Genomic DNA, 23,565 nt, shown 5'->3' on the forward strand with positions numbered 1-23,565 from the left:
AACCCAATCTTTCATGATTTGGAACTTTTATTTTGATATGAACAACAATACAAAAACAACATTATTAAATACAACAACAAAACAAATATCAAGGCAACGAACATTGCCTCCAAACATCTGTGTGTGTCTCATAGTTTTAATCACGCAGGCTTATTTGGTTTAACAAGAAAATGATAATTTGGTAAAATTTTCTTCAAGAAGTCAAGTTGTGGGGTTTGAGACTGTGGAGAGAAAAACAAATTAATGAACATTTATCATTATGTTGGAGTAATGAGGCAATTCTGGCACGAATCCCAGGTCCCCCTGCAAGCGCAACATAGTACAACCTTATGCAAATGGAACAGATTCAACAATTCATCCTCATTTACTGTTAAATAGCTTGCCCAAGAACACATACGCCCATAATGCCAGCAGCAGTGAGCTTTGAACCCAATACCCACTTTTTCTAATGTGATCACCCAACCAACCACTGAACCACATTCACAATCACACATAATGTGTCGGCCACTGTAAGAAACAAAATCCTAATGCAAACAACAATGCTCACGTAAATAAACAAAAAGCTTTTATAAACTGGTATAAAGTGTGGCCACAACTTACATAGTAAGCTCACATAAACCAACTTACCGGCAACTTATCGTTGTTAATCCTTCGGAGATAATTATCCCCACAAATTATCGTATTCTCTGGAAGTATTTCTTCAGTGTTGACGTGACAACCAGCACCGATGACACAACTGTTGGATAAAGTTGTGTTCGGGCCAACTCTTGCTGTGTTCACAATGTTAGTATAGAAACATATACTTGTGCCCACCTACGTATTACCGCCTATGTAACTTATTTTATTCTCGCGTCACGAGGCAACGATCATCAAACACAAGTGTTTTGTTTCATACACCTCGTGCCCGCATACAATTAGCACGTATGTAACTTAGTGGGTGATGGTTTTTTCTGTATGGCTGACAATTTATACAACCAATTAGTGAGTTTTCTCGTACAAGGGAGCAAATCTAACATGTTCAAAAGTTTAAAAACATGTGTATATTGTTCTATTAAACTTAATATTATATTCTCATCAATAAAACACCATCTCACCCTTCGCTTCCAACACATTATTGTTTCCGAGCGATTTTCCTTCGAATTCTAAGTAAAAAATAAACAAAATTTTACAAAAGGTGAACACCATAACCTGAATGTTTATAAATCGCCCTCCAATTTTTAAATATCTCTTTCATTAAACACAACTAAAGTTCCCACCTGATCCAACTTCGAACGTGTTGCAATTCCCAATGATTAATGGCGAGCTTCCCGTGACTCCAGGAGGGTTTCTGGGGATTAACATAACTTTATATATTCAATGAATAAAAAATTGCCAGAGTGTTTTGCCCTAGATTCCTAGTAGATGTGGTGGTGGGGGGTCTATTAGTGGGTTTTAATATTTTGTATTACACAGGCAAGATGATTTCTTAAATTATCTTAAAGTGCACCTGTGGCCAGTTTCTGGTAATTTAGATTGGAGTATTACATGATAATAATGGTATTCTTTGTACATGGTAACTTGTAAGCAGGCATGAGGTGCATGAAACAGAACACACGTGTTATAATGACTGTTGTTAACCCGCCATGCCAGGTTTAATAAGTTGCATTTATACTAATAAAGAATTATGAATTTAAAAATGACAGAATATGATTTTTAAGCATCAATGTGTGTGATTTATAAAATATTGTCTTTAAATTAATATAGGACCAAAGATAATTACATTCTATGACATCACACCTGTTAATTATCCTTGTTTGTTCTTCAATAATATTCCCTTGTCCAATAACAATGGGGCCATCTTTAGCGTAGATCCCAGCTTTAGGGTGAACGACACAGTTCGCCCCGATTGTTATACTGCCCTCTAGTGTTGCTTCTTCACACACCAGCGCGTCAGCAGCAACGATCGCATTCGGGCTAAACAATATTGATAAAGAATAAACGGTGGAGCAACGATTGTCGTTATAACAGGAGTGTTCTGTTTCATACACCTCGTGCCAAGTTACAATGTATATAACTTTGTGGGTGATTGTTTCAGTTTTTATTTGGGCTGAAAATAATAATAAAAAGAGAGTTAGTTAAATAAAGGAGTTTTAAGTTCTATGACACAGAAAAGCGAATGTGTCCTTGCGCAAGATACTTAACGAAAATTGCTCCAACTAAGTGGTCAGGGTAAAACTAATATATATATATGTTTTTATATTATCATTTGGGAATATGTTTAACATAATTTACCTTACAAAACGAACAAAAATATTTAAACTAAATAAAACTCACTTTGTTTTCTGTTTCCTCTGGCTTAACATGGTAACTTACATTTAATCTACATTAACCTAAACAACAAAACCAACTTTAAAGATAAGTTTACCAATGTTGGCACAATATGAAGAAATTCAATATGGAACTAAAAGTATAGCTACAAATTGAAAGGAGAGGTTTTATCTATGGTGACGCATGGCAAGGACCTGGTAATTAGGCCATAGGTTGCCCTACTTGCCTGTTACCACTAGATACCAAGGCGCCAAACCAAGTGGCAGGGTGGACAGGCCTGCTCTGGATTTCCTGCACCGCACAATTGTTAAAAAGGCTTTTTAGAACTTTTTGGCAATAAGAAGTAGTTAATTCATGATACGTCATTTCTTTTTGGGTTTTGCGCCAAAAAAACTTGAAATATTTTTCATTCCACTTTTGTCGACTTTTTTGAGCGCTTTTTGGGCTCGAGTTAAATTCTTGTTTTCTGAGTTAGTTGGAGATTTGACAAGTTTGGAGTAATCTTCACTTGCTTCAGTTTTCACTTTCTTAGCGCTCGGTTGATTCCCAGAACTTTTACGTTTCTCTATTCGTTCTGGTATCTTCAAATGTGTAGCGAGTTTCTTTGCCAAGTCAGCGTGAATATTTTCGCAAATAAGTCCGTATGCGTAACGTGTGTATGCATCACCTGGTGTATACGGAGTATGGTTAGTCTTATATATGCAGCTAAATAATATGTAGACTGGGATAACAGTAATTCCTATTTATCTCTTTGAATACGGTAGTGAAACTGAAATGAATTACACTTAAAAATGAAAATTAGCAGCAAAACAACGGTCAAAATAAAACATCCATTTGTATACCACTATATGACTTACATGCCCACACATTAAGTTGAACAAAATCTACTTCATTAACCCAAACACTGTCCGTGCTTTATTCCACATGAATACTTATAATCAATAATTACCTTCAGTGTCTCCAATGAACAAGTCAGCTGACTTCAACGCATCAACGGTTCGTTCAACTTTGACTTTCAGCCATTCCAGTGTTTTTGTTTCATTGTATCTGTCGATAATTAGTAATTACGATACTACATTATGGTAGGCAGTAGCTTGACTGTGGGATTGGGAGTGGCAACCACGGATAAGTCACTCAAGTTCCCACCCACGAGAATATAAATGACCAAACCAACCAAAAGTAATGTCTGCTTATCCACACACTGCAATAGCTTCAGCAACTCGACTGTGGGCATGGGAGTGGCAACCATGGATAAGTCACTCAAGTTCCCACCTACGAGGATATAAATGACCAAACCAACCAAAAGTCATGTCTGCTTATCCACACACTGCAATAGCTTCAGCAACTCGACTGTGGGCATGGGAGTGGCAACCATGGATAAGTCACTCAAGTTCCCACCCACGAGGATATAAATGACCAAACCAACCAAAAGTCATGTCTTCTTATCCACACACTGCAATAGCTTCAGCAACTCGACTGTGGGCATAGGAGTGGCAACCATGGATAAGTCACCCAAGTTCCAACCACGAGAATATAAATGACCAAACCAACCAAAAGTCATGTCTGCTTATCCAAACACTGCAATAGCTTCAGCAACTTGACTGTGGGCTTACACAAGTCGAGTTTTCAACCCACAAAAGAATAAAATAAATATAACTATTAATAAAACACATATCCAAACTAACCTATATGCAAGAAGGTCCACGCAACTTTTAGAGTCACAAACATTATCCAGTTGCTTCACATTTAATGCAGAATGCTCAAAAACTTTACCCAAAACTTCTTCTCCGTTTTCAGTTGAAAATATTTGATCCAGTGGCACAAATTTTTCCCTTGCGTTCGCACACAACGAAGGCAGACACATAAAAAGTGGGTCCATAGGCGTAACTATATATACTGTGCCGTCAGATTTTACTGTTTCGTTATTTATAAACCAAGACGAAAATTCGTCAGTATATTGGTTTAGCTCAAAAAGCTCAGTTTTATTTTCATCAGATGAAATAAGAAACTTAGTTTTTTCTTGCGTTCTTGGGTGTAGTAATGTTATAATTGAACATTTCCGACCGTTAGACATACATTTCTCAGGCAAGACGAATACTTTTGACGAATTTGCTGAAATTATATTTTCCTGCATCCTAAAACTATATACTTATCTTTATATCAACCTGCAAAATAACAGTATTTCACGAAGGTCTTCAATTCTACATTAGCGTGAAAGTTTCACAACAGGTAAAATCACAACGGCGCGAAGTGAAGATCAAATAGCGCTGTAAATTATGACGTCATAATATTTAGGCGGGTAGTGCTTGGGGTAAAGAAACGGTGACTAGAATCTAGATATAAATACCCCAGAAAACATGAGTTTGTTAGTTTTTCAAGAAGTTTTTAGATTAAAGCGTGGATGCTAGCCGCCGCCGTAGAACCGAGGTTAGCTCTTCAGTAACCACAGGTTACGGGATCAAGGCTGGACGCTGCCACCTTTGTGGCGTATGTGTGCTTGTACGAGACACTTGCTCCAACCCAGTAGCCATTAAAGATTTTCCTAATTCTCAGCCTAAACAGTCACCTACAAAGTTACATACATGGTAACTTTTAGCAGGCGTGATTTGTATGAAAAAGAACATCCGTGTTTCAACGACCCATTCATAGAACACACCCGTACATTGAACACTTTGTCATAACAACTGAACAAACTGAGTACAAAGGAAATTTATTGCACCATTCATGATCAAACAATGGGTAACATTACATCACTGAGTTCTTGTTTCACCAAATTAAATTCAAATTTCCTTCTCGATAAAACATCATCCAATCTAGCAAGCGAGTTTTTCCTCAAATATTCATCATTATGATGTTGATGTATGGAAGATAAAGATGGCACGGAACATCTTTTGCTCCCCACAACTCCTCTAATGGTCTCAGCCAACACCTCCATCATATTTATCCTCACAATCTCTTTCCTCATGCTGGGAACAAACTTAAATTAAAAAAAAACAAATTTAGTTTCAAAGGAAATATGAAGGTAGTTTATCTAATCTTGGACCTTCAATCTTAGCAATTGCAGTCGTTATAACATGGGCGTTCTGTTTCATACACCTTCTGCCCGCTTACAAGTTACCACAAATGTAACTTTGTGGGTAATGGTTTATATATAGCTGATAATTCGGACAACCCTTTGGTGACCACTGGGTTGGAGCAATTGCAGTTAAGTTTCTTGCTTAAGAACCTATACATACGCCTACAAAGGTTGACTAGTCATGCGAGAATAAACAACATAAATACATACGTTGCATTTTTAAAAATCACTTTATCATAAGTTCACCTTTTCATAATCCCAGTTAATTTGCATATTTCTAAGTTTTCCATGAATGCGCTGAAGCACGAATATTGCTTCGAGGTTGAGTGATCGTCACACAAAGCAACAACGATTTGAAGCTTAGTTAGTGGCGACGCATAATGCCATAGAAATCCCATTAACTTTGATGGGGTGAGTTGAACATGAGGTGGGTAACGTGTGGAATCAGATGATCTGGTGTTAAAATGTATAAAAATAAAAACGTTTTAAGACCTACATAACTATTTTTTGGACTTAAGACAGCAGTACACAAACTTTTGGAGTAATTACTAGAGGCTGTAAAAAATATTTATTTTTGGAGTGATTACTAGAGAGTATTTACCCCCAAACATCCTCCTATGGACCCAAAACAACAATAGGTAAGAATTTATGGGCAAATAATTACTCCCCAAACCTCCCCCTATTTACGCCACCCACCTATTAGCTGGATAGAACATCAAGGTGGGGAAAGATATTGCTTGGAACGTAAGTGGAAGTTGTGAGTTAGTGTCAGATGAAACTGACACAATATCAAGGTTCCTTACACCTCTTAACAACCTCTTGAATGAAATAAGTTGATGCGAATATTGTGAACAGAATCCACAGTAAGGGGAATGATGGTAGACTAGTGTGTCCTGTATAATATTATAAATGTCTTGAATGCAAAGAATTTATAAAGTTTTTTTATAAACCTGTGGGACATATCAATCAGGTATTGGATAAATAAATGTTATGCTGAGAATAATATGCAAGTCTATCTACCAACAACTGGGTATTCCTTTATTTATGGATTTTGTAACATATCTGTTAGCAACAGTTTATATTCCACAACCATGCACAACATGTGTATAATGTTGAAACAACAGTTGTTGGTAATCCTTTAGCTGGTGGCAACCTAAAATTTTGGTTTCAAAATGTTCCTCAGGTCTTACTGAGACCCGCTGTCTAATTTAAAAAAAGAAAACATGTGAGTTGAGTCGAAAATTAACTTTGAAAATGCGCGAAAACATGCTGTTTTCAAAAAAAAATTAGACAGCAGGTATAAGTGAGACATAAGGAACTCTTTGCTTACCGACAAACAACACATTAAAAACATGGATTACCCCATGTTGGTTTTACAGCAGTTTTAATGCAAATACAATCCCAACCTTATATAAACATAGGCCAATATAACCATGACTATAAATATTCATAACAAATCTCATTCTTGCATTTCCCATGATATCCCAATCTCACCTTTGTGTTTTGATGATCAATCATGTCGATAAAATCTTTCACTGTAAACTCCTTGAGTTGCAAAACATCCTCGTGACCACCAACTTTACCTCCATACACCTTCCTTGTGTTGCGCAATCTATCGCTTGTAAACTCCAGGATGAAGTCCACTGTGTGAAGTATGAGTGGGTGGAAAAGGATAAGTTACATAACTATTAATTACTTGACAAAATTTGTTATTTATCTTCTTGAATACAGTAATAAAGATTAGGCAAACTAAAGAGAACAAAGAGAAGGGAATTAACAATAAAAGAGCAGTCGTTATACACACGCTCCAAAGTTACAAGTTTTAGGTAACTGGGTGCACGGGTAAACAGCTCATAAAGTTAAAAGTGAGCTGTAAAGGTCAAGTTACAAGTTGTATGGTTGGGAACTTGAGTGGCTTATCTATGGTTGCAAAGTTACAAGTTTTATAGGGACTAGGTGCATGGGTATATGGCTACATAGGAAAAGTATGTACCTACATTAAGAGTGACTGAGTTGTAAAGTTACAAGCCTGAAGCTAAAAGGTTTAGGTCAGGATGGTCATACCTACAAAACCAGGCACACAATATGTTTTTGCTTTGCAAAGCATGGCTAGTGATACCTCATAAAACTTAATTGCCCCCCATGCCGACAACACCATACAGACAATTAATTGAATCTTAATATTAGACTTTGCACAGGAAGTCCCACTTACCAATATTCTGCTTTGTAAAACTTCCCTTCATTAAATATTCCATTTCATTATGAATATCAATAATAACTGCATTGGACTTTGTGTCATCTACTTTAACAGCAGTAGCAAGTGCAGGATACTGAGTTGAATCAACCATAAGAAACTGCAGAGTACAATTGCTTCTACAGCCTAAACCGTTAATCTTGGTGTGGTTTTTATGGATATTGCCGCAGCAAATGTTTAAACGCGTTCTATGTTTGTCGTAAAACGACCGCGATTGCACACATGAGTGACTTTGTGTTGCTAATGCTTCAAAATATCCGAGTTTTAACAATCTGCGAAAAAATATCTCCTCGTTGTGGGGTGTTCGCGGGTGACTATCTCTTTGTAAACAGACATTACAAATACTTGGTTGTGATGTTACAATGGATGAACAATGGGTAGAAACTTGGTGGCAATTCTTGTTGTAGATTGTGTTAATCTCTTCAAACTGTTAAACAAAGTAAAAATGAACAAAATATTATTTAATAAAATACAACGCTTGCTCTCACTTGTTAAAATTATTGTCTAGTAATTCACCCAAAATTTTAGACCTTGGATTCTGAGGTCTATTACTCAAGTATTTCAACACACTACAAGATAGAGCCCACATTAATTGCATCCAGACGACACATTAATTTCAAAGTATTTTCTTACCACAGTGACGTCGTCCAACGAAGGTAGAAACGCAACCAACGTCGGTCCTTTGTTCAAAACTTGGAAGAATAAATTTGATTTTTGGCCAGAAGATAAAATACGTGGAACGACCTGAAACATGAGGTGTATAAATACACTATGTGTGTCTGGTGTATAAGAAGACACCCATGTTATAACTCGACAGTGAGCATGAGGTGTATGAATACACCATGTGTGTCTGGTGTATAAGAAGACACCCATGTTATAATTTTACACAACAAACACATATCATTCTCACAATCGGATCTTTCTTCTTCTCCATCCACCCCTCCACAACCTCCCATGTTGAGTTCAACGAGATTTCCCCAACACCTCGCCCACCATTATATATCCTCATGTAGCCTTCCTTCATACCAAGTGTAGTGTGAAGGAATGGGCTCGTGATCAAACCCATTTGGATGGCCCATGATGGAACTAAATGAATGAAGGGGATTTATTCACCTTTATGTTGGGGAAAGAATGGTCATTATAACACGGGTGTTCTGTTTCATACACATCGTGCCCGCTTGCGAGTACAAGTTACCACGTATGTAACTTTGATCATTTTTTTGTATGGCCGACAATTTAGACAACCTCCCAAGGACATAGATTTACAATAGCCCACATAAGTAAACTAGATGATGAGTTATACAGTAGAGAAGCAACATTTCCTCACAATTACATGAACTTACATTTACTTAAACTTTGTAAAGATATTTGAAGAAACTGTTGCAATAACTCGTTGCTTGTAAGGTTGACGCCAGCACTTGCTATAATGGAGGTCTGCGGGAAATGGTTTATTTGTTTAATATGTTGTAAATATGTCTACAGTAAAACTTCACCCGTATAGAATGAAATAGATAAAGTGTTTTACTTTGAGCAATATAGATAATTGGTTTAATCGAAATGTTTTATACAATACAAATGATAAAAGTATGAATGTTTTTACATGCGGATAAAAATAAACAAAAGTAATTACCCAAAAAGTAAAATATGTGGTAACTTGAAGCGGGCACGAGGTGTATGAAACAGAACACCTGTGATATAACGACTTTCTTTTTCTGGCCATGCAAGGATATAGTAAGTTACATTCATCCATATTCAAACAAACAAACATCCATCTCACCTTTCCATTATTAAGATAACCTTCCACAACATCTAATGTACCAAGGTAAGTGAATGGTGATAAAACTTTGGAAACAAAACGTGCAAAATATTGGTGTGTATGAGGCCCATTGTAGTGGACGGGGGTCTTTAAACTGAGAAAAAAATAAAAGTTACAATTTACAATAAAATACAACATTTATTAGGAAATAGACTACGAAAAATAAGCAAACTGTGGCGAAATATCTCAGCAAGACCTCACACATAGCAATAATAGTGTACAAAAGGAAAATACAAATACGCTTTTATAAACAATTCGTTGGACTTGATTTTTGTCTGTTACGTTTTCGTAGCACCAGATCCTTACTGTATTTCTTTACACAAAAAATCGTTCAACTCTATGAGTACCAGATCAGGGTCAGATTCACGAATTTATTACAATATAACAAATGACAATACGGCTTCATATTTATTTGTACAAAGTTGAGATCTCAAAACAAACAGTGTATGTGTACTCTAAGTTCTACACCAACCTTCTATGATGTAAATACAAATGTGGAAAAGATTGAAAATTATTATTTCCCCGACATTCCCCTTGATCCCACCAACAGTTGATGGCTACGAAAGATACCTAAATAAACATTATAAAATCAAATGATGGAACATATATACAAAAACATAGAATAGCTTCAATAAGTAACCGATATATGATGTTATATTTCAATGCAGCAATGCTTCCGAACTTTTTCAATGCTTTTTAGTTTTACAGATATTTTGTGTGAAGGCAAGCTGTACTAGGTTAACTTAATTTTTCAGCAAACGGCTATGTTTTTGTTTTTAAAATAATTAAAGATAAATAAGACAAAATTACCACATCAACTGAAACTCTTTAAACTGGTAGTTCATATGCCATAGGGGTTATTTTTATTTAAAATAACAGACACTTATATTTACATGACATCTCACCTGTTTATGGAAAACCTGAGCTGTTTTGTTCAATTCCTTGACTGAACTAAAAGACCTTTCACACCATGGGGCGTAATATAGGACGAGAGATATTTCTGAGATGCTTAATAAATATTGTAGGTGTACCAAACTACCAGTGGGCAAGTCGTGTATTGGGGGATGGGTTATAATGGGGGTCGGTTGCGGGGCAGAACGGGTCTGGGGGGAACTGTGGACGCTGTGGGTAAATAAAGATTGTAAAATTACTATATTTTAGAGAAATCTGGGGTGACATTGTTAAAATACCGTTACACTCATAGTTGTCAAACATAGGGAACCTCATTGATTAATGTGGTGAATGCAATATACCTTGGCTCTGCTTGTTTGTATAGACACCTAACAGCAGGGTAAAATCTGGGGTGACATTGTTAAAATACAGTTACACTCATAGTTGTCAAACATAGGAAACCTCATTGATTAATGTGGTGAATGCAATATACTTTGGGTCTGCTTGTTTGTATAGACACCTAACAGCTGGGCAAAAGCTTTAAAAACTGTAGTCTTAGACTCCTAAAGCTAAAACATATGTCGCCTCTTTTTCATAACAACATGTCTTAGATGTATATGGTTCTATTACGTATTAATACATCAAGAATACATATACGTAACGTTATACTTTACACAACACTACCTTAAAGTCACCATGAATACGAAAATACTTAAATTCAAACACCAACAAACGATCATAACACTCACCCGTCCCATAAACGTTGAATAAAGAAAACAAATGTCAGAATTAAAATAATTGTTTCTGGTCGCTTTTGCATTGTTTTTATGATCTTAGAAGCCCCGATAGTAACCATCGTGTTTTACATTTTGCTATGAAACTACAAAACTTGGCCAAAACTTAATAAACAACAAACTTATGCGAGTTTTATAACAAATAGTTCATTAATCGGTTTCCTAGTTTTCTGGTTTAGATCAATGGGGAATTACCTAAAGTAAAATGTTAATGTTAGCAAACTAACTACGTGGCTTTAGTTGAAAAGGAATTCAACCACTTAAAAGCGTGAAGAAAACAAATATAAATTGTACTTAAGCTGTTTCACTTTTAACTAAACATTCAGTGATGTATTTTTACATGTTATATTTTTTACCAACCCGTGTCAGTTGAACGGGTAGCATTTAAGATTATCCGACGTGTTGTTTATTAGTCAGCATTAAAATCATGAGCCAGCGTTATATTTTAAGTTAGGGCGGGAAGCACGTGGATAAATCTTTCAAAACTGTTTGGATTCCACAGAAATAAAACATATAACACACTTTAAATGTTACGCTTGTTTATTCAGTATATTAGACTAATTGCAAACCTTTAATAAAGAAACCAAGTCAAATCCTTAAACAAAACCACATTTTTTTCTTAAATTGACAAATTTATTTTGCAATAATAATGTCCCCTTTGCGATAATACAACATTGGGTACAAAGCTGCTTATTATAAGTAAGTACAAGGGTTGCAAAAGGGATGCAAATATTAATATAAGCCAAGTAATGACGGTAAAATATGGACAAGATACTGAAGCAAGGAATAAATTGTAATTTACCTGATACAAAACGTGTTTAAAATGCTGGGAAGCATTGAGTGTAATAAACATTCTGTGTATTTGGAATATAAAAGTATTTCTGCAAGATTATATGGCTTTTTCATAAAGTAAACGCAGCGTATATATTGCGCACATTCGGTGAATTTGAATACTTCTGTAATGGCAACTGTTGCTGCCCCGTTAGTGATGGACAACTCACTTATGGATAATCTTTATACAGGATATACGAGACACATAATTTCACACAGTGCAAGATCTAATTTTGAGACTTTTCTTCTGGTAGAAAATAAACAAGATGAAAAAGTCTCGCTGCATGACAAGTTAAACATTAGTCGAAATAAAACGTTGGTTATAATTATTCTTATGTTATTGTTTTTGTACCAGAAGTTCAGTTTCAAAATTATATTATGCCTGGTAGACAAAGCAGAGAGTGCAAGATGTTGTAGCTTGGGATATAAACGGCTGTTTTAAATTTACAGTGACCAAGTGTATCTGTTGTGTAGTGTAATATTGAATTAAATAAAAGTGAATACTGAATGATATCAGCTTTGCATATTTACTTGAAAATATTATTTGTTGAAGAATTTAATAATTTCTGTAAAATCTAAACAGAAGACACTTAATTGTGATGTCACAGATTACTGTTAAACAATGTGTTCAATTATTTGAAGCATTGTATTTATATTCTAGAATATCTAATATTCAAACAATGTCTTCTTGTCAATCCCACTTCCGCTTGCTGTCATAATACCAACATGGTCGCTTGTGACGTAAACATCTCCGTTCTCAGGTTTCAATGCCAACTTGCTATTCTTTGTGAGCTGAATTAGGAAAGGTTGGGCTTGAGATCCAGTTGCTGCAACTTTCTTATCTCCATCAACGGCCCAATACTTTCCATTGGGAGCTGGAATAAATGTAAGAAGAAATTAGAATTTTACACAACATACAATGTTTAAGAAAAAATTGCGTTTTTACTTTGCCATTGCTTATGAGTAACTTATTTGTAACTTTGTGGGTGATTATTTATCTATTGGACTGCCAATTTGAACAACCAATTAGTGACCACTGCGTTGTAGCAATTGCCGTCAAGTGTCTTGCCCATGGACACATACGCCTACAATGATAGCAACATCATACCTGTCTATTCGGATTAGGATGTAAGAGCTATAACCATTGCACCATAGCATGGATAAATTTATCAAACAAAAAAAGATGGTTTTTAAAACCCCGGGGACCCCCAAAATTTTTTTTGAGAAAAAAAAAAACAAACCTTTAATCCCATAAGCTCCGTCGTTTTCCTCCATTTGGAAAATATCGTAAGTTGCCCGATTTCCCTCCAACTTATCCCCTTTACATCCGACAAAACCGTGCTCACCACGGAACACAATGATGGCTCTGTTACATAACAAACAACTATTATATACAACACAATCAACTGAGTCTAATGTATTGTACATAACACAGTAATAATGATCTGTAGAACTTCTTGAAACTCATTTTTCAAGTCACACTTCAGTTTGTTGACGTCATTTTTTTGTTGACGCATTGATAGAATTTTAAATAACATTGCTTATAGTTTTAAATATTAACAAAAAAACATATTTCGCTGTTTTCATTAAACAGGTTAAATTATTCTTTGTGCAAAATGCAAAATATTTTTTATTATAACAAAGAAACCATGATCTACACACAATCAAACCTGTTCGTTAATCTGAAAGTAAAATCTTCTGCATCTTTGCTTGGAGCGAATAGATGACCTGATGGTTTGATGCTCACGTAGTTACCATTGGAAGCCACCAAGCGAATAAATCTACCATGCCATTCGACCACAAAGTGGGTGTTCGCATTACTGGGAAACAAACAATGTTCATTTTCTTATGTAAATGTTGCTTTTGGTAAGTATTGTAGAAGTGGGGTGCATTTTTAAATAATTTAAAGTTAATTATTTCATAATAAGAATAAATAATGTTAATTGTCCTTTTGTAATTATTTTATTGCTTAGAGAAACACATGTTAAGTTCATGAAGGAGGGTCCAGAGTTTCCCTTTGCTTCTTAGAGGGGATGCAAGAGATAACAAAGGATCGTATGTGAATTATACCTAAACATGCCTTTCTATACACAAAAGTAGAGTGCAGAATTTGTAGGTAATGCTAATAGCATTAAAGGGTGTGAGGGTTGTACCCCTGGCCCTAACTAATACAGACTGTGCACATTATTAAGTGGAAGTCCATCAGAAACGGCCACTCCTGACAACAGTTCCCGATGTTTAAAACACTCACTTAGTATCTGCGGCATCAGCCAGGATACTTTGTCCATCCAATCTCCAATACTTCTCTTTATCGTTGCGGAAAAATACTTTCTCAGTTGCCGGGTCAATTTCCATCTGAAACGTCTCACTTTCCTCAGCATCAATTTGATTGGCTGAGAGCTGGAGACCTGTTTTGTAACAATGCAGATTATTCTGACTGTTTTTCTTTTATGACCCAACATGTGATTTAGAAACAAAGTTTCAATGAAACTTGGATGTTTAGAAAAGTTTAAATTATTCACGAGGTGTGGTAAAAAATTGCTATACCATGTGTGTCTGGTGTAAGAAGACACCCATATGTTATAATCTTACGAGCATGAGGTACAAACCTTGTTTTCCAGAAACATATTTTCCTTTAGTTTTAGAGAAGAGTGTAATCTGTGGATGAGAATCAATCAACGCAAATTCTTCATCTTTTCCAGGCTTGTCTTTACGTCCTTGTAGTTGCCCTTTGGGTCCAACTGGTGACAAATATCTACAAACACACAAAATTCTCTTAGTTGGTAATGATTGAAAAATTAAAAAAAAGATAGAAAAAAGAGCAGTAAAATACCGCATGTTCATTATTTGTTTGATAATCGACCACTAAGTAACATACGTGGGAACTCATAAGCGGCACGAGGAGTAAGAATCAGAACACTGGTGTTTAACGATTTTCTGACCACGCCAGGATAAAGATACATTAATAAACGTTGATGCATGGTCGAAATTAATTTCAAACATTACAAAATATGTTTTCTCAAAGATACCAAGTTAGATACAACTTAAACTAACCAACATAGCATTGATTATTCCACAACTTGCTCGGTTCATTAAAAATTAAACTTCCCGAAAAATCCCAACTACGTAACATCGATTTAGAATTGAGTTTCTATGACGTAATAGTTACGACGTCACGACGAAACAAGTAACATCGAGTTGCGTCCGAAAATTCACATAAGAGAAATACAAGGACCCCCGTTTATTAAGTACAGTACCAGGGCCCATTGCCCTAGAAAACAATATCGCCTGGGCAGTGGGCATGAAGTGTGCGAATCAAGGTTTTATAATTCACACTATGGCTTACGTGTGCCCGTATTCATTCAAACATACTACACAACGTATATTTAGTAGTAAAATGTGGTCTAACCATTATTTCACCTACCTCCCGTCATGCTTGCTTTTAAACGCAATCTTCCCCGAGTAAAACTCGATTGTGAACAAACACTCCTGACCCTTAGGTTCCGCATGTAATGTTCCATCGTACCCAAGGTATTTGCTGTTAGATGTTACAAGGGCATATCCCTTGTCCTTGAACAGTAGTGTAATAAGTGTGTCCTCCCCCCACGGTGTTCTTTTAGTCATATGGACTTCTTCACCGTTTGGTGAGAGATGGGCGTAACATTTACGTCGAATGTTGCAAATGTTCACCTGTTATGACGTAACAAAAGATCAGTGTTATGTAACAAACTATTTAGATTGTTGCAAATTCTTACAAACAATCAATGTATTAAGGTTAATTAAGGTAATTTATTGGTTTGTTACGTCACAAACTAGAAACACCCGACGGTGTAATTGTAGAATCTCACACAAACCATCTGTGTGATGTCATAAACGAATTATGATTACACCGACAGCTTGCACGCGAAACCACGGGTTTTAGTTTGTAATTTCACCCTGTTCTAGATTTAATAATCGCTTTTGACATTTGACACGAAAAATCCAATTTCGTGCACCGCGTGTTTGTTAGAACGCGCTGTTTGTTTGGCGACTATGACGTCATCAATCAAATAACATCCCAGAACGAAACTCTTTTATGACGAAACAATTACGATCGTAAATCAAGTACTTTGACGCTACCATCATTGTGGGCGTATGTGTACAAGTCATTTAATGGCAAACCCCTACTTATATAAAAATTATTTTAAACTTTTTAAAACCAACACCAGTGTTTCCAAATAAATAATTGATTAGTGTTGACCTAATCCCCACCTGGTTAACGCAGATAAACCAAAACAGTTGGGACATTTAGGCTTACCCACCGCGATGGGAAATCTAATTATATTTTCTGCGCGTCGCTCAGATCTTAGACAAGAGCTTTTTAGTTCACGAGTTTTTTTTTCGAAATCCTAGTTATGTATAGCGCGGTGGTTAGCACTCGCAAGGTAGCTAGAGCTCAGACACGTGGTGAGTGAAACAAAACACCCATGTTGTAACGACTTCGCCTAGCCACGCGAACATAAATAAGTTGCAATAAATCTTACAACAAATATAACGAAGTTTAATCGAAAATTCACGAAGATACAAGAATCAACCAAAACTGCAGCCTCCTCGATTAAATTTGTTAACCTTTTGTTTGCAACACCTGGCCTACATTGTTTATTACCCAATAATCGTATATTACGTCATAATGTATAGATGCGTCACCTATGTTACGTCATAAAATCGCTTCCGCCTTATGTTTTCATAATTAACTGTAATCCGCAATCGATGTCATCAATTCGAACCGAATAATACGAGGCAAAAACTAATTTCCAATAACAACTTTAGATATAAGGGGAACGAAATTAGACACAGTTACATCCACGTTCATTTTTGCCCGAACATTACTTCTTAAACACTGGAAACGTCCAGAATATGTTTACTCTATTTACCTGTGGATGCATTGCGAGATGGATCACCCACAAATACGTGTTTGAAATTGTTTGTTCGAAACATGACAGGTTGTCTCCGCTTCCACCAAAATACCGTTCATACTTTGAGCTCTTGATCGCCCACCGACCATCAGTTGTAGCTTCGACCTGGAACTTATTTTCTTCCGAAGGCGTCTCGGTGTCACAACTAACCTTGCCGTTCTTGTCGGCTCCCAGGTAACGACCGAGGAAACTCTGTAAATACGGAGGAAATTAACTTCCAACTATTCATGTGTATTTTATTGCACATCATTAAAGATATAGTAAGGTGGGGTAAGATGGGACATATTTTCCGTTTATTTTATCGTCCCATTTAGTAATAAATAAAGAATATTTACAGAGTTAAATACCCGTAATCTAATGACTCTAAAAAGCGTTGTTAACACGATTAAAAACTATGGAATATTGTAATAGCGGTATCCCATCTTACCCCACAGTTCTATACTTATGGTACAATGCGTTTCCACCATAAAAGGAACTGCAACATGGCTGAAAACTTTAAATAGAAAACCTTATTTCCTGTGAGTTATAATTAGAACATCTTATTCTTAACCAACTTCCTCGGACAGGTTCCTAGTTGTGATTGTAAACATTGCAATTTAATAAATGGGCCATATTATGCAATGATAATTTAATGCATTTTATCAAAGCATGAGTAACTGACTTTTGTCTCTTTAGTCTAAACGAAGATCGACAAGCATACTAAGACAAAAAGCCGGACCATTATGATTAGGTATTCACAATGCAAATTATTATGCACAAAATTTAATATAACGGGTATATGTCATAATGTTTTTAATGACGTCACAGTACACCGGAAGAGGAAAACAGGAAAGCGACGTCATGTCACGTGATAAGAGCTTCCGATTAAATGTCGAATTTAAATTACAACCAACAACAACATGTAGCGAGTAACAAAGATATATCTACACCCAGCGTTGTTCAGCGGAGCGGAGATATTTCGTTGTTTGTTCTTTTAAGTGGCGTTTACACTACAGTGTAGCCCGCCTCGGTGTAAAAAGAACAAACAAAGAAAAAAATATCCACCCTCAGCGTTTTGTTGTTTTATTTTAGAATACTTCACAATAAAAATTATACGTCACAATCGCCCCTTAATAGTTACGTCACAAACCACATCTCGTCTAGACATGAATCGAATTAATTTCGATCGAAACCGCCAAGGGAGTCGCGTCTTAATGCGAAAGCCGCGATTTGGGTTCTAGTTTCCGAAACCGAATGTAACATACGAGTGCGGTGCTGATTTATTTGAAAGTCGCTGACGTGCGTTGAACAACGTTGGGTGTAGATATTTCTATGTTTGTTCATTTTACACTAAAACGAACTACGCTAGTGTGACTGTGAACGCCGCTTAAAAAGAACAAACAAAGAAATATCTCTCCCAGCGTTGTTCAGCGCAGGTCAGCGTAGATATTTCTTTGTTTGTTTAATTGGTTTTCCTGTAAACCTTTTATAGCTTTAACAAAATGCGAAAAAAACGATCAAGATTCCAACCCCCACCTTGAAATATACGTCATTTCCGCCGTTAGGTTCTTGCTCCAAGCTCCATGTTTGTTTTTTCTTTAAACTAGCGCCACTAGCTGCGATCTTGAAGCCAAATGTTTCAGCGGTCAAATATTTGTTGCTGGAGTTGATCAAGCCAAACGTGAACTGCAAAGCTTCACTCAGTTCGCCCATCGTGTATTAATTAAACTTAACTTAGTAAAGTACCTGGTTATGAAACAAAGGTTTGAAATAAAGTAAAAACACTTGTGTGTCACTGAATAAAACACTTAACAGCAATTGCTCCAACCTAGTGGTCACTAACGCGAACCGATTAAAATTGATTGAGACCATCAGCTTTATGGCAAACTTATTATTTATGAGATATTCACTTTTAAACCCAACATAAAATGCTTAAATACACCATATGTGCCCGGTGTATAAGAAGACACGCGTGTAATAACCTGACGCGCCTACACCTAGTTTCCGCATGATAATCTAAATAAAAAACAGCAACGAACTGAACTAATCGTATGAAGCATATATTATTATATAGCGCATATAATCCACAACGCACACGATATACAGATTAGGCGACCTCACAGACATGGCTGTATATTGAATATACTTCAATAATATTTGCCCCCCAATACTCGAATCCTGCTAAAACCTAATTTGGATAAAATACCAAAAATAAACAGTTTTAGCGCAAAATAAGAAGCGATAAAATTACTTTCGGTTAAAATATCAAAAAATCTATAAAAAGAAGATAAAATGATATTTATTGCGTCATAATCGATTCGCTATTGGCGATAACTCAATTTATTTTGAGCAGATTTTTTTATCGGTCGTAAATAAACGTTAATGGCCAAGCACCTGCTGTATACGAAACGTTGTTGGATGTAAATTAACAATTATAGATGGTTTCTCTTTGCACAAGGGATGTAAATTTGGGTTTTAAAAGTTAAACGACAGACAGGGTGCCAGGGTATGTGATAAACAACAGACAGTGTACCAGACCGTGATATAGATGGGTGTTTCATAAAGTCACATTTGGATCTGTTTGCGGAACACCACAAGCGTAAAATATCATATTTAAAATCGTACACAACAGAATTTAGGAAACCACGTGGGATAAACGAGGAACAGTGTACCATAGGATAAACGACAAACAGTGTACCGAAATTTAGACCCAAGGCACTCAAGTCAAACGAAACTCAAAACCCCTTTATCGATAACACTCTAGATTACCCTTATCATATTTTCCCACAATGTTATCACTTCCACACGGGAGGATTGGGTAAGAGGGGTTACTTTTTATCTATCGTTGTCGTTTACTTCAAGACCGCAACGTCGTTTACTTCAAGACTGCAGCCTTTAAACTATAAACGTAGCTTTAACGATGACTGGAATTAAAATTTGATTTAACAGTTTAAACTAGTTACACTTTCAGGGCTCGCTGTTACAGAGACACTCAACACCCCTGGTCCCATGCTCCATTAATAAAATATACTACATTTGTTTTAAGTCGTTTTTGTTTACGTCTGTTATTTTTATTAAACTTTTGTAAAAAATGTTTTTGTCAATTCGATTTCTGAATACGTCAGGAGACGAAACGACTGTAACCACGAATAACAGGGAATATTAATTCACGATTAAGGTTTAATATGTTAGTAGTTAGTCGATAACTAAGTTATCCATTACCAGTGGAAGTTTATACACCAGACACCATGAGTCATTCAAGTTACACCGGTTTCCCAAGCGGCACAAACTTCCTATATTAAACCATGATGGTTTCTTTTGGGAAATGTCTTTGCTTTTCCTAAGTTTAAAACCCAGTGTAAGAGATTGGTGTCCCGTCGCGCCCTTGTCTGCTAAATCGGCGCTTAGGAAACTGTTTTGTTGATAGATTGTTTGTTATTCAATTCCCCATTGAATAACGGTCACGGTAACTTGTTTATAAAATAAGTAAAATGGGAAATACAAAACGAACCGCCTGTATTTACCCTCTGTGTTTATTTATAGTTAAACTAGAGGTAAATATTACCAGCAAGTGAATTACCAGCATTTTACGCACCCAAGGTTTCCATCGTGATCACATAAACCTCTGTGTGACGTAACAAAGGTATATACATCGTAACAAATTTAATTATTGCATAATGAAAGTTTTACTAGAATAATCCATTATTCCATAACAATCACGCACAATTATAATACATGTATATATAACGACCTATCTACACGCCCATCAGTAAAGCACGATGCTGTACCAGAATACACTTTAGAAACCTTTTGAAAACGCACTTTAGAAACTAAGCGAACTTATAGTACGGAATACACGTTGTAAATATGCGATATATACTTGCTTTAATATAACTGTATTTCGACAAGTTACCTCAAAGCTATGGTTTGTATAAGTTATGCTGTAGCTAAGTATATAACGCGTTTGTATTAATGCAATATTATACAATGTTGAAACATACATAGATATATTATTTATATATCATCAACAAATTATATTATAAGCAACAAAATGTTGATTTTCATCAATTAAGCCATACCACAACACAAAAGTGAAATCCCTAAACTGTTGTCTCGCGGAAGTGGTTCATAATACGTCATATCCTTTCATTCGTAACTCGAGTCACGTCGTAAAGAAGTAGACAACACAACACATTAGAAACATAGACTGCTTTGCATTATACACAATATGACGTAATTAGCAAATGAAACTTAATTAAATTACTGCATTAAATACGCTGTGGTTCATTACACGACGACGACATGGTTCATTTTCACTTTGGAATACAAGAAACCATCTAACACACGAATAGTCATTATACTTCTACATAACTACATTATTGCCGCAGATTTAAAAACACTAACTAACAATTAGACAGCATTGTTATTTTACATTGATGAGGTCCATGCTACAGTATATGCTTATAATGTTCGCACAGATAGTCACGACTAAATTTAACACATGCTGTTCATACTGAAGTCTTTTCTATAAATAACAAAACAACCAATACAACTGTACACACACCACACAGCATACCAGTTCTGTTACCAACATTCCATTAATAAAATTCGGTTCATTTCTGCAGCGCTGATATCATTCTTATCATCAAACCGACAACTAACAACTCGAACACGCAGTAATTACACAAACCGGCGACTGCCTGATCTGAAACACTCCCAGCCCTCTCTCTCGAGTCGCTTGCTTGTGTTTTCGCCTTTTTCGGTCAGGAAATCTCCGCCACATCGAAACGACTGCGACAGCAAATGCAGATATTGTTGATCAACGCGCACGATGTATGTTTACTGTGGCGTTCTGTTTTATCCATAAGCGTGGTTTAATAAATGTCGTTTTACGGTTACTTTAATACTTTCGCTTATTAATGCTTGTTAGATATTTGTTACCGTGACGAAAGACAACACAAAGTTCGTTTATACTACATATAATAAGGTGAGGAAGATGGGGCAACTTTTCAATCTACTTTCTCATCCCATTTGGTAGTAAACAAAAAAAGAGCATTCAAATTATAAACCATATCCTCACGACTCCCATAGAATTTTGTTAATGTTCAAAACACGATCGGGATATTTGAATTCTATGTGCTAAAGGTGTTCCACCTTACCCCACAGTAATATATAATTAGTGCGCTAACTTATATAGCTATATGTGTATATGCTGAGTCGTATCGTATAAAATACGCCAAAATAACTAATACGACCCCTTAATAATATCAAGTAAAAATTATAAAAATATTATAACAATAATTAAATACACAAAGAAGCGGAAATTACTTAATACGACACAGTTATAAATCTACACAATATAAACAACACCTTTTATCGGTTTCCTTGCATCCCTGTTTACACATCTATTACAAGCTTGTACACCGGTACTTACAACTTTCAACCTCCGCCGCAAGATTATGTTACAGATGCCGTAACAAAGTTTAAATTTATTCAACTCATAAAATCCGATAACGAAGATCCAAGGAATTGAAGCAACAAAAAACGGAAAAGGGTAAAACAACATTCGTTAAAAGGCAATATGAATAAATCTATTTATGAGTGTTTCTAAAAGCGTGCTGGTTACTTTATCAAGTTAAAAATCGTGGACTTTTATAAATATAGATTGTGCTAAGCGTGCTACTTTTACAAACCTCAATATCTATTTTTATACTAACCTGTTATAAATTCGATAAAAACCTACACCAACCAACTATTGATTTTAAACCGATGTCACATTGAATTTTTATACAAAAACTGTTTTAAACTCCGAATGTTCATAACACTTAACCAGCCTTTTTTATACTCTGAATATTTCGAATTTATTTTAAGCCTGTAATAAAGTTGTCTAGTAAAACAAACCGACACCAGTCACTGAAGGAACCGATATCGCATTGATTTGTAATTCGTCTGAAACCACTCGAGATTTACTGAGAGCTGTTTGTTGGCCTTTGTCTGTATAAATATCAAGCACTTGATCATTACAACAGCTATACAAGTCCCATTTCGTCAACAAACTACATTTTGTAGGATGGGGTAAGATGGGGCACTTTTATTGTCATATTTTTTAGTATAAATTTTTTTTTATAGAATTATATAACCGTATTATCCCGACTCTGGAGAAAGGGAATTAGCAACAAAACGACAGTCGTTAAAATAAGCTACAGAAAGAACTATTTAAAAATCTCAAATAAAATCGTGGCCGCTAAACCTTACAAGTCGGTCCGTTTACAATACAAGCAACTCACATTATCTTAAATTTCACCAAAACTCAACTAAAAGCATCGAATACAAACCTGGCGCCCCTGGGGAGATTAAGAAACTCGTTTAAAGTTTCAGTTTTCAATTAAATCGTTTAGAAGTCGTCGCTTATCTTGGGGTTGTAAGTGGTGTTTAACAATTAACTTAATTGTTACGTATGTAGGTGACGACGCGCGAATGCAGCGAAACTTACATTGTTTCGTTACTTACGTCACAAATGCCATTTACACCATTACATAAGTTGTTACATCACAATCATCAAAATTTTATAAAAAAAATAATTTCTTACTAAACTTTGTATGTGTTGGGGGTAATGAACCAACTCAGCCTACATCCAAAGTCACCTGCTATCACTATAGGAC

General features: G+C 35.8%; 4 protein-coding genes and 1 long non-coding RNA gene across 6 annotated transcripts; all 5 read right to left on the reverse strand.

The window, feature by feature from the left end:
- Positions 1 to 9: 9 nt before the first annotated feature.
- LOC100180245 (dynactin subunit 6-like) lies at positions 10 to 2,405 on the reverse strand. The gene is made up of 6 exons (XM_002129695.4): positions 2,314 to 2,405; positions 1,777 to 1,953; positions 1,257 to 1,327; positions 1,095 to 1,142; positions 628 to 770; positions 10 to 221 (listed from the first exon to the last, which is right to left on the reverse strand). The coding sequence occupies exons 1-6, from the start codon at positions 2,340 to 2,342 to the stop codon at positions 141 to 143; spliced, it is 549 nt and encodes a 182-aa protein (XP_002129731.1). The 5' UTR covers positions 2,343 to 2,405; the 3' UTR covers positions 10 to 140.
- LOC100182593 (ribonuclease H2 subunit B) lies at positions 2,370 to 4,531 on the reverse strand. The gene is made up of 3 exons (XM_002129683.4): positions 3,993 to 4,531; positions 3,257 to 3,354; positions 2,370 to 2,974 (listed from the first exon to the last, which is right to left on the reverse strand). Exons 1-3 carry the CDS (start codon positions 4,439 to 4,441, stop codon positions 2,670 to 2,672), a joined length of 852 nt encoding a protein of 283 aa, XP_002129719.1. The 5' UTR covers positions 4,442 to 4,531; the 3' UTR covers positions 2,370 to 2,669.
- Positions 4,532 to 5,000: 469 nt separating this feature from the next.
- On the reverse strand, positions 5,001 to 11,344 carry LOC100184964 (thioredoxin domain-containing protein 11). 2 transcript variants are annotated; one of them, XM_002129358.4, is made up of 12 exons: positions 11,094 to 11,344; positions 10,359 to 10,575; positions 9,926 to 10,023; positions 9,415 to 9,547; positions 8,981 to 9,071; positions 8,548 to 8,723; positions 8,271 to 8,381; positions 7,596 to 8,064; positions 6,878 to 7,026; positions 6,080 to 6,276; positions 5,630 to 5,836; positions 5,001 to 5,273 (listed from the first exon to the last, which is right to left on the reverse strand). In XM_002129358.4, exons 1-12 carry the CDS (start codon positions 11,198 to 11,200, stop codon positions 5,036 to 5,038), a joined length of 2,193 nt encoding a protein of 730 aa, XP_002129394.1. In that variant the 5' UTR covers positions 11,201 to 11,344; the 3' UTR covers positions 5,001 to 5,035. The 2 variants fall into 2 exon arrangements, with proteins under 2 accessions (XP_002129394.1, XP_009861822.1); XM_009863520.3 differs by having other exon boundaries at positions 5,001 to 5,284.
- Positions 11,345 to 11,749: 405 nt separating this feature from the next.
- Positions 11,750 to 18,669, reverse strand: LOC100187350 (fascin-like). Its single transcript, XM_018816201.2, has 8 exons — positions 18,440 to 18,669; positions 16,883 to 17,116; positions 15,394 to 15,659; positions 14,579 to 14,724; positions 14,221 to 14,377; positions 13,640 to 13,789; positions 13,211 to 13,335; positions 11,750 to 12,844 (listed from the first exon to the last, which is right to left on the reverse strand). Exons 1-8 carry the CDS (start codon positions 18,614 to 18,616, stop codon positions 12,636 to 12,638), a joined length of 1,464 nt encoding a protein of 487 aa, XP_018671746.1. The 5' UTR covers positions 18,617 to 18,669; the 3' UTR covers positions 11,750 to 12,635.
- Positions 18,670 to 19,186: 517 nt separating this feature from the next.
- LOC113475206 lies at positions 19,187 to 22,813 on the reverse strand. Its single transcript, XR_003396952.1, has 2 exons — positions 22,274 to 22,813; positions 19,187 to 21,694 (listed from the first exon to the last, which is right to left on the reverse strand). It is a non-coding gene; the product is annotated as an uncharacterized LOC113475206 (long non-coding RNA).
- Positions 22,814 to 23,565: the final 752 nt, after the last annotated feature.

This window comes from Ciona intestinalis, unplaced genomic scaffold, assembly GCF_000224145.3.
Source record: "Ciona intestinalis unplaced genomic scaffold, KH HT000157.2, whole genome shotgun sequence".
NCBI lineage: Eukaryota > Metazoa > Chordata > Ascidiacea > Phlebobranchia > Cionidae > Ciona > Ciona intestinalis.